The sequence below is a fragment of the Pinus tabuliformis genome, chromosome 4_1 (genome assembly GCF_031772625.1).
Source record: "Pinus tabuliformis cultivar Carrire ecotype Pingquan chromosome 4_1, CPIR1, whole genome shotgun sequence".
Lineage (NCBI taxonomy): Eukaryota > Viridiplantae > Streptophyta > Pinopsida > Pinales > Pinaceae > Pinus > Pinus tabuliformis.
The window spans coordinates 214,139,820-214,150,893 of NC_142303.1; the positions used below are offsets into that span (position 1 = coordinate 214,139,820).

The 11,074-nt window shown below is 36.1% G+C and overlaps 1 protein-coding gene across 1 annotated transcript in view; it reads left to right on the top strand.

Moving 5' to 3' along the window:
• Positions 1–9,441, top strand: part of LOC149174992 (methylthioribose-1-phosphate isomerase-like) — a 163,423-nt gene extending 153,982 nt beyond the window's left edge. The window contains exons 5-9 of the mRNA XM_089419471.1: positions 7,112–7,254; positions 7,350–7,455; positions 8,376–8,514; positions 8,693–8,961; positions 9,109–9,441. Of these exons, the coding sequence (XP_089275597.1) occupies positions 7,112–7,254; positions 7,350–7,455; positions 8,376–8,514; positions 8,693–8,961; positions 9,109–9,204 (753 nt within the window). The 3' untranslated portion in view covers positions 9,205–9,441. The remainder of the gene's footprint in view (positions 1–7,111; positions 7,255–7,349; positions 7,456–8,375; positions 8,515–8,692; positions 8,962–9,108) is intronic.
• Positions 9,442–11,074: the final 1,633 nt, after the last annotated feature.

Genomic DNA, 11,074 nt, shown 5'->3' on the forward strand with positions numbered 1-11,074 from the left:
ACTAAACTTAAATCTAAATCTAAACTAAAAAAAGAAAAATAAAACCATAACTAAAACCTAACGAAAACTTTATGGATTTCTTTTTATTTTTATTTTTTTTATTAAATTAAATCTAAAATTTAAATAAAACCTAAATCTAAAATTTAATAAATAAACTTAAACTATGCTAACGTATATCATAAAACTAAAACTAAAACAATGAAAAATAAATCTAAATGAAACTAACTGCTGAACCAAAATAAAACTCAGATTTAAAATCGAAATCTACCCAAAAAAAATTGACTGAGGTTCGAATCGAAAATCTAACCAGCGCAAAAGACCCAATCGTTCCCCACGTCGTATACGCAGGTCCGCAGAAGCTCGATAGCACAAAGGGAAAGAAATATGACTGCGTAGGTGACTGCGTGGGCATGTAAAGGAATCGAGGGTTGCAGAAATTGAATTTACGCAGGGTTTTAGCACTAAATGGAACGCGAGCAGAGCGAAAATATCCGCGGGAGATGAAGGATTAAGATGAATTGCAGGCTTGACGTGAGGGATGAGAGGACGGTCAGGGTTTTGCAGTTTCCAGCAATGCTCGATGGCTGAATCCTCTGACGTGTGGTGTATCGTTGCAGGCTTGATGTGCAGGTGAGCGATGGGAGAAAACTTCACGCAGGAGGAAAGAGGAACTCGTTTTTCTGTGCAGGTATATAGGCGGGATATGCTCAGCGTGAAAGATTGGACCTGCAGAGATAAGAAAATATCTTGGACAGGGCAAATGGCACTGCGTGGAGGATAAACAACTTGCTGCGTGAGGGAGAGGAAGTGAAACGTAGTTGCAGCTGGAGATAACACGCAGAGAAGGCAGTGTAGTGCAGGTCCAAAATTCGAATTTTTTCCAAAAAATTTGAAGAAAACAAGCAACAGCAAGCAGATTGCCCAGAAACCAATGAAACTTTCCACGAAATTTATATCTGAATTTCTCTGCTCCAAAAGCACCTGTAACCTGCAGAAGAAAAGAAAACCCTAGTATAATATATGTATAAAACAAAATTGAAACCCCAGATCAACTAAGCAATTTACAGCTTTTGACTCTTAAACAGCCAGATCTATCAGTAATCAACAGTAATATTATCGAAAATTTCAGATTTTACTATGAAGAACTTCAGAAAATCTCTCATGCAATTCAGAAAAATAAACTGAATGATAAACCCAGGATCAAAACTAGCTGGGCTCTGCAAGAAAATGCTTGCGGGAGTTGGCTGGTTCAGCCGAGAACTTCCCCAAACGCCCACTGATCTTCTTCAATAAGGGTTTCTTGCACAGCTCACTTCAACCATCAATAAAGAGAGAAAAAATAATACTTGATCTCAAAAAGCAATGGAGATACCTGCCATTACTTCAGAAAGCCTGATACCATTCAAACCCTAGTAAGTGAACAAGATACCTGTGCTCAACAATACTCTATAATAAGCTGTTACTAATGGCTGAAAATCAAAATATGCAGAAAATAAAATAGCTCACAGCACTTCCAGAGAGTAACACCAACAAGATTTTAACCCCAATGTCTTTCTTTATTAGCACTAGAAAAGTTTACAAGAGAGCTTCTTCGGCACAAGACTCCAAGATCAAATCTCATGTCAAATGACCCCTAGCACCCTATTTAAAGGAAAAATCCCCAACAACTAATTCGAGTGATCCATGTCAAACTAATCTCGACCGTCGATGAGGATCAAGACATCTCTTAATCTCATCCGTCGAATTTTTTAATGCATTAAAAATTGAAATTCTGCATTTATTTACTCAAAAATATTATTATTTTATTATTTTTAGGTTTTTACTTTATTTTATTATTTTTTATTTTTATCTAAATTTTTATTTATTTATTTAATTTATTTTATAAATTTTATTATTTTATTATTATTTTTTTAAATTTTTATTTTTTAGTTATTTTTTTAATTTTTTAATTTTTAATTTATTTTTAAATGGATCCTCGAACTTAGCCTTTGGAGAAATCACCTAGGACCTAGGACTTAGGACTTATGAGGGGATTAAAACATTTTCTAACCCTCAAGACACTTTACATCATGACTTTCACAATTTTACATCTCAAGGGGGAGAACCCATTTGACATAGACCCTCATAAACCACCCAGTTTTGCGACACAACTATAATCTAGCAGATTAACACACTAGGATTCTCCTAAGATTCTAATGACAAAATCCATTCCGGCTTTGGGGTTAGGCTGAAGGAAAACTCTGCCGATCATGGATCGGTGAGACGAAAAACCTTCCGGAACATAGATTATCACTTAGAAAATTAGGTCCACCTAGGCAATTTACATACATGACTCATATCTGCTAAGATTATTTACAATTTATACATGCAGACTGGGTTTACAACATAAATTGATCAAGCTGTCGATGATTGTCGAATGGCACAGACATGTCAATCAAACGCTACCCTTTTGCAAAGAAAAGGGGGTGTACTGCTATGGTTAGTTGACCGGTAGTGGTCAACAGTATGGAACTCGTATTTAATCAAGAGCACCAATCCCTCTATGTACCTTGATGTTAGTGACATTGGTTGTCGAACTCCTCTAGGATTCGCTCCCAAACCAGGAGCTTCTAAAAATGTTTCTCCTGCTCCCGTTTTCGCTCCTGCTCCCAAGTAACACAAAGAAGAGAAACCGTTTGGATCAAAAACGGTTAAATGATCTAGTTTATGTCCAATACAACCTCCGGCTTAGACGAAACCATTTGCTGAACAAAAGACCTGATTCAGATCCCATTGTGTTGGAAGACATTGATCCAACATCAGATTGGGTAGTGGAGAGTCGTCGAGCAGAGTTTGATCCTGATGAGGATCTTGATTTAGATTTAGATATCGAGACATCAGTTGAACTTGAACATGCTGTTCAGTTGAATGCAGATCCCAATCCACCAGCCTTAGTCTCACAGCCAGCAAGGACTCCAGTTGTAGGTGCTTCCTCTGCTCAACCACGACAGAAGCGCAGCCACATATCTACTCTATCTCAGCTTGCATCTGCTGCAGTTGCATAGCCTGCTAGTGGTACCACTTCTACAGCTACAGTTGGAGATGATGATGATGATGAGGAGCCATGGGGCCCCTTGTCTGACTCTGATGATGATCCAGAGATTGATCGACATGATCTTGGCTCCTCTGGCGGTAGCTACTAGCCAGTAGCTGTAGTACTAGTACTGGAGTCTGGTCACAGATTACTTTTGTTGTAAAGGCCATTTCTAGCCTTCTTGGTTATGTGTTTTTTGTTTTGAGTCTTTGATCATGTATGACAGTTGACTATGTATTGCCATTGGATACCATTTTGATATAATGGATTGGTTCATGAGCCTACTTTGATCATATGTTGTCTTCCATCTATATTATAATGCTGTGTGTTTGGAAACATGAATGAAAATCTTTAAAATTATGTTTTTTTATAAAAAAATAAATATTTAATGTATTTTTTACAACAACCGAGTCATTGAAATCGAGCCGGCTAAGTCATTACCATTTCGGAGTCAGAGTCGGAGTCGATCCTTGGCCGAGTCGGAGTCGGAGTCGATCCTCGGCCGAGTCGGAGTCGGAGTCGATCCTCGGCCAAGTCGGAGTCGGAGTCGGAGTCTTAAAACTATGCAAAGAGACAAAGAACACCAGAAATTAGGCTCCAAGCCAAGGCAAAACCCCAAAAGGGGGAAAACCCAAAAATCCTTCTCTTATAGAATCAAATCAAAATGAGATATCCAAGACCTAAGACCAAGACCAAGACCAAGACTGCCACAAGGATCCATGTCAACCCTCTTCCAAGTATCCTCCAACCAAGTCAAAGTCAACAAAAGTCAATGCTAGTCTAAATCTCTAAAATCTGGTTAAATCACAGAAAATTTTGGTCCTGCAATCGAGGCTGAATTTCGGCCCTGTGGTAGCCTCAGAAAATTGCAGAAAATTCACACATGTAAGCTGAAATAGGGTAGAAAACTCGTCTTCTCTCTCTCCTTTTACTTTGGCTGTCCTTTTCTTCTTGTTTGGCACAAAAATCGATGTTATGTGTGTAAAAATGTATGATCTCTCAAGAGGTCAAATTGTCTTGTATTTATAGCTGTCCAGGAGGGTCGAATGGCTGCCACATAGGTTGACTTGTCCAAGGAGGGCCAACTTGGCCTTGTGTTGACTCTTTGACTCAAAATAAAAATCAATTTTCTTTTCTTTACAAAAAGTCCAAATGGGACTTGACTCAAATACATTTCTTTTGACTCATAATAAATTCTTTTTGACTCAATTGACTCTATAAGCATGAAGAACATGCTTTGACCAAAAAATAATAATAATGAATATAATAAATATGTCAATGATAAAAAGTTATATTTTATTAATTTATGAAAACCAACACTAGTTACATTTTTCAACAATTAGCATATTAAAGTCTCCTGCTTACTGTTCTGCATTTTGTCATCCAGGGTATCAGTATTTTTCATGATTTAAATTATTGCTTTGGTATTTGAAATAATACTCTCTTATGCTCCTAGAGTGTCTATGGTTTAAATATGCTATGGTGGTGATAAGTCTCTCTCTTTGTGACATTTCCTTTGGACTGATTCTGAATCTAAATATAACCTAAGATGCAAACAGAAACTAAATGCTCTAATACATGATGCTATTTATCACTGTCTGAAGCTCATACATCACTAGTTATTTTCTAATTTTCATCAAAAGATTAAGGACTTTGTAAAACAAACAGGTTGCAACAAGGGACTTCTTTACGATATCACTGATTCCTCTCACATTGCACATCTATTTGTGCAATCCACCTATTGGTCAGCCTCTTATTTACAGGAGGGGATTGTTTATTCTGGAGCTACTGCACATATGGCTCAGTATTGACACCGCCTGTCCGACTATCCACAACAGCGCAATGCAAAGAAAGTAATCATTTGTAAGGCTCTGAATCATTTAACCAGAAATGTAAGGCTTTAAAACATAATATGTGTTTTCTTCAAATCTGTTTGCAGCCTAAATGACTTATCCAACATTCATATAACTGAATTACTCAGTTTGGTATGGAGTACTTACCTGTATTCCAGCAGTCGATGATGCCTCAAACTGCTCTCGCTTCCTGTTTCTGTTACCAAAACACTGAAACCACCCAGCCAAACTGAGCATAAACTCGATACTCAGTCTAGTAAGCTTCTCAATTGAAGCAGACTGTTCCCCCGTGCCTAGAAACCTCAAAACAAGCAAGGGTCAATATGATAAACTGTGTACAAATTTTCCTCCTGTTTCTTCCCCCGTCTTTAGCTTCGACCTCTCCTTATGTACTGTTCCTTGGCAGTGGTCGCTCTCTCCACCAGCGAGCCCACCGCTTTCTTTCTCAGCGACACCTCTTGAATGTAACGTGAGCCTTATCTTTCTTTTAAAGATATATTGACATGTGTGTTTTTGTCCTGATTAAAGTTTTTATTTGTTTAATTAAAATGTCTTAAGTTCATACATAGGAACTTTATTTTGGTTTAATTTATCCTTTTAATAATTTATTAATATACTTTATTAAAATTCTGGGATAGATAATTATATAACCTTATTCTAAGAATTCACTTAATTTTTACATCTATTTCTTTTATAACCCTTTTACTTTATACGTTTTAACTTCATATCATTGGTAATTGCTCATAAATCATGATGCATTAAGTAATATGTGAGCTGATGGGTGAATGCGACTAAAGAATTTGAAGGAGTGTCAAGATATTTAATATTTTTAGTTAATTTAGAATATAGTTACTAGGGTGGTGCATGTGATACATGCATATGTAGCTATCATATGCATGCATCGTATGCATGCTAATATTCTTGTGCTCTCTATATTAATGATGGGTCATTACACCATTGGTGATGGATTAACTTTACCAGTTTCAGGATGTGGGGATGTCATCATTAACACCGCCATGTTTGGAGAAGACCTACATGTTTCTGGAGTTGGACCCAATCTTCTCTCTATTTACCACATTACTCACTTCAACATCATCACTCGTCATGTACACCAAAATATGCATAAAGGAACGTAAAATTAAATAAGAAAATGTGTAAGCTTCAATGCTTGAATATTTTATTTAATATTATAGGAAAGTTCCCAAAAAACTGTTTATAGATTGCAGAGTCCAAACTCCAAACGCCATGGATGATGGAGGCATGAATAAATCTTAAAAAATGTTTTTGAAGTCAAATAACAAGTTTGGCGTGCCCTTCAGTAAAACCAATTCAATCTGCCTTGTGTGTAACAGTATTTCTCTGTTACTCACTTCTTGGGAAGACATGGAAATCTTCAATGTAAACCGCTAGTTGCTCTGTTCTTCCAATCCACTAATCCTTATACCAATTTATGACAACAAATGTAGGGTCAAATTCACATACCTTGCGAGCTGAAGAATAGAAGTATGACTTGGACTAGGGAAATACTTGGAAAAGAAGTTTACAAAAGCTTGAAAATTTAGAGTGATTTTCACCGAAAAATCTTTCTAAATTGATATGGATCACAGAAGCCTGAACTCTATTATTGAATCCCAGCTTGGAAATTCACAAAATAATTGAGAAATTTATTTCCATCGTAGTTCTTCTTCATACATATCAAAATAAACATAAAGAAATGTAAAATTAGTTAAGAAGATACAAAATCTCACATATATTTAAACGTTTGAATAGCTTATTTAATATTATAGGGAAGTTCCAAAACAACTTTTTTCTTTTCTGATGAGGGAAAATTCGGGTAGATCAACCCGAAGGGAACACATCCTGCTGGTCAAACTAGCAGGGCCTAACACCAAGGCATCGAGGAGAATTGATCCCGTGACCTCCCAATCTGTGAGGTACTTAGTAATGGGAACTCGACCAATTGATCTAACCCTTGGGGCTGGAAGTTCCAAAACAACTGTATGTACAGATTCCAGAGTTCATATTCTGAACACCTTGGATGATGGACCATGGCTTTAATAAATCATGGAAAATGACTCTAGATTCTAATAAAGTATGGCATGTCCTTCATCAAAACCAATATTATCTGCCTCCGTTGCTTCTCAGGTTGCCCTACTAAATGGCATTCACAATTTTCTTTTTCCAGGCATATATTGAAGCTGCTGAAGTTATGCTGATGGCTGATATTAATGACAATAAAGCAATTGGTTTAAATGGGGCGAAGTTTATTCTAAGTCAAAACCAGAAGCGTCACAATCTTCATGTTTTGACTCATTGCAACACGGGAAGGTGGTGAAACTTCTGAAATATCCTTGATGTATATATTTCCTTATTCTCTTTATATGATGATCATCCAAATTGCTAATATTCTAGTGTATGGGCAGCCTTGCAACAGCTGGATATGGTACTGCTCTTGGTGTCATTCGTGCCTTACACTCAGAGGGATTGCTGGAAACTGCTTTTTGCACAGAAACTCGACCATATAACCAGGTTACAATGAATGACTTGGAAGAGTACAATAAATCTCCATAGTATCTTTGCTTCTGATTTTATTGAAGTTTTTCGTTAAATAATCTTTAAAGAATATTTCTGCTTTATTATATATCTTTAATAATAGACATCTAATAATCCCTGAAAAAATTACATACACAAGCTCAACTTGATCTTAGTTGCTAAATTGCTAAGGTATTTGCTTTTGATTTCAGTGAAGGTTTTCATTAAATAACCTTAAAGAAGAATTCCTCATTACTACAAATCCTTGAAAATAGACATTAACAACCCCTGAAAAAATTACATACACAAAGCTCAAGTTGATCTTAGTTTCTAGATGGTTATAGTTTTTTTTAATGCTCATGCCACTGCCATAGCTAACGTTAATGTTTGAAGTGGTCTTAGTTAATGGATGGTTTATAACTGTCGTTAATCTATATGCCTATTTCAGTGTTTAAAGTGTTTCAAGCTGGTGTGTTGCCGGATGTTTGTTGCACTTCTGGTTTTTATTTATCATCTCATTAAGAGGCCTTCATAGATATCTGCAAGAGCACTCTCAGGGTTCACAATTTTACTTATGTTTGGTAAAATTGGTTAGGGGACAATGGATTGCTGTAGAATGCAACAGTAAGGTGTGTTTTGGAATTCCAATTGTCTTATTTTGGAGCTTTTAAAATATTTTCTGGTCGTGAATATCTCACAAACATGGAGATATTCCTAACATAGTGAAATACGATTTACAACTTTGAATGCATCATGAAATGGCAACAAAATTTACATTCTTAGGTGTTATTTATACTATATTTAACTACTGATATTTATGATGGGATTTTCTGCCAAGAAAAATCCTAGTTGAATATTGGTCTTGGAATATATTGTGTGTCAGCAATATTACATTGGTTTTATTGTATTCCCTGCAGGGGTCGAGGCTTACTGCATATGAACTGATCCATGAACATATACCAGCAGTGCTCATAGCAGATTCTGCGGCTGCTGCATTGCAAAAATCAGGTCGTGTAGATGCAATAGTTGTTGGGGCAGACAGAATTGCTGAAAATGGTATGCTAGTAGAAATGTTGATATAATATTGTTATCTCTTCTTGTGGGATAATTTAAGTTGAATCCTTTGACCTGGATCAGATTAAGATGTCCAGTAGAGTATCGTCCAGCTGAATTCAAATGGCAAATACCTATTCCCCTATTAAGATATGCTAACTTAACACTATATTATGAATAGGTGATACGGCAAACAAGATAGGAACATATAATCTGGCAATATCAGCTTCCCACCATGGTATACCGTTTTATGTAGCTGCTCCTTTGACCTCAGTTGATCTGTCCCTTTCCTCTGGTGAGCAAATAATAATTGAGGAGAGGTCACCAAAGGAATTAACTCATGCGCTTGGAGGCCAAGGGCAGCAGGTAGCTCCATCTGGGATCTCTGTTTGGAACCCTGCATTTGATGTCACTCCTGCAAATCTTATTACAGCCATTATTACTGAAAAGGTGAGTTGCTCTGCCTACCCCTCATGGTGGAAACCATGTAATGTTCCTCCTAATCTGAAATTTTGCGGCATATCTAGATTTTGTTTTCTCCTGTTGATGCATTACAAGATTGCAACAATTTAATATCAAAATTGTAATTTTCACCAGGGTGTCATTACAAAGAAGGATTCAAACAGTACTTTCGACATAAAGGGATTTGTAGAGAGTTTTAGAGTACCTCTTACAACGGAAACAAACATATGACGGCTGATTAATCTAAGGATTTCAAGAACCTTAAACTCATTTTCAAAGAGAAGGAATGTATCAGAGACTCTACAATTGTTTTCTCTAACTTGTCAGTCATAAGTAACAATATTGAGAAGCACTACTCTTCTTACAATTTAGAATGTTATGTGAAATTTGCAGTGCATTTTGTAGAATGCAAATCATTCTAGTATTCTGAAATCTTATAATATAATGTTAAAGAGGTTATTCAAGATTTTTTGGCGTGGAAGGACTGAATGAAATATGGTTTATACATATCTTATGAGACAATTACCTAACTTTTTCTTTTCGTAACCATATCTGTTATTTTTTATTGATGTACCTTCTCTCTTTCACATTTGAGGTCCAACTTCTAATTCTCTACATATTTTGTGATCTTGTTCACTAGATCTAGAGGGTTGCTTATTGGAATTTAATGACAAGTTCCATGATCAATTCAATAGATCCATACTAGAAAAAGAGAGAGAGACATCAAGAATATATGGTGGACGTTAAAAAATACCCTAAAGAATGCACTGTATCATTAAGTCATCCAATACCTTGTAGTATGCATTATATCATCAAATCATATTACATCTCATATGGATGACTCTCAAGAATTCAAGAGGTAGGAATATTCAACACCTCAAAATGGGAGAACTCCAATTTGATATGATACAAATGACCAAATGATTCCTTCATGAGGTTGTTGATGAGTCTAATTAAGCTCCTCAAACTTCTCAAAATCTCCTGTTCTTGTCACAATCGTTCTCCATATGCTTAGATTGCCACAATAGTAACAATGTTTCTTCTCGTACATTACTTTGCTACTTGTCGTTGTCACGATATTTGTGATCTCTACTATAACTTCAATCCATTATTACATCCTTGGCTTCAATCTCTCTTTGCCCTTGCCTTTAGTGAAGCTAGGCTATTGCACAAAAAGAATCGAAAGTGAAGTCCTTTCCTCCTTTCTTTGAAACCCTAATCTGTTGGAATCTAGATTCAAAGACATCATTGGTATTCTAAAACTCACAAGAATCTATACTATATATTGTGTGTCCTCCTTTTGGAATTTTTTGACACATTCTCACAGCTTTCGCGGGAATCCATTCACATGGACTAGGTAATTTTCAATGTTGTCAAATGAAAGGGGGCGAGGAGTGGGCAAGTTTTTTCAAACAAATACATGGTTTTCGTTGACTTCATCAAATAGATCTTTCAGCTTCGTCATACTTCATGTGGACAATCTATTCTAACAATTTGAAAACAAAGCTCCCTTAAGATGTTGGTGTTCATCAAACGTATGACCTCATCCTTCCTACATTAAAACTTGAACTTTGCATGTTCATCAGTAGGTTCAAGTACAACAACCCACAATGCACTACCACAAGCCTTTGCTGCTTAGTGAAATCTCCAAATCTTGAGCGGAGATGCCATAGTTATGCCTATTGAATATTACCAACTTTTTGAACCCATACTAGATTCCAAAAGATGAAACTCAAAAATCTAAGTTTAGCAATTCTTAATACCACTATAAGCAACCTGTTGATTCTAAAAATTTGAGCCCAACAGAAAAAATGACACCAAAAGTAGATTTTGTAAGCCAAGGTTTGCTATATGGAAGACTTGGGGTAGGAAGTTTGACTAATGTTTAACCACAATATTTCCATACGTATGAGGATGTACTAGCAAAAGTGCAAGACAATGACCTTAATTTTTCACAAAACATTGTGCGCCAAAAAGGGTACTATCATGAGAATTGTGACAATAATATGAAATACTTCAACTCAGTAATAATAAGAGCAAAATGGACTTCCAAACACTAAAATTTACACTATAATTTCTTCATATATATAAACCCCTAAAT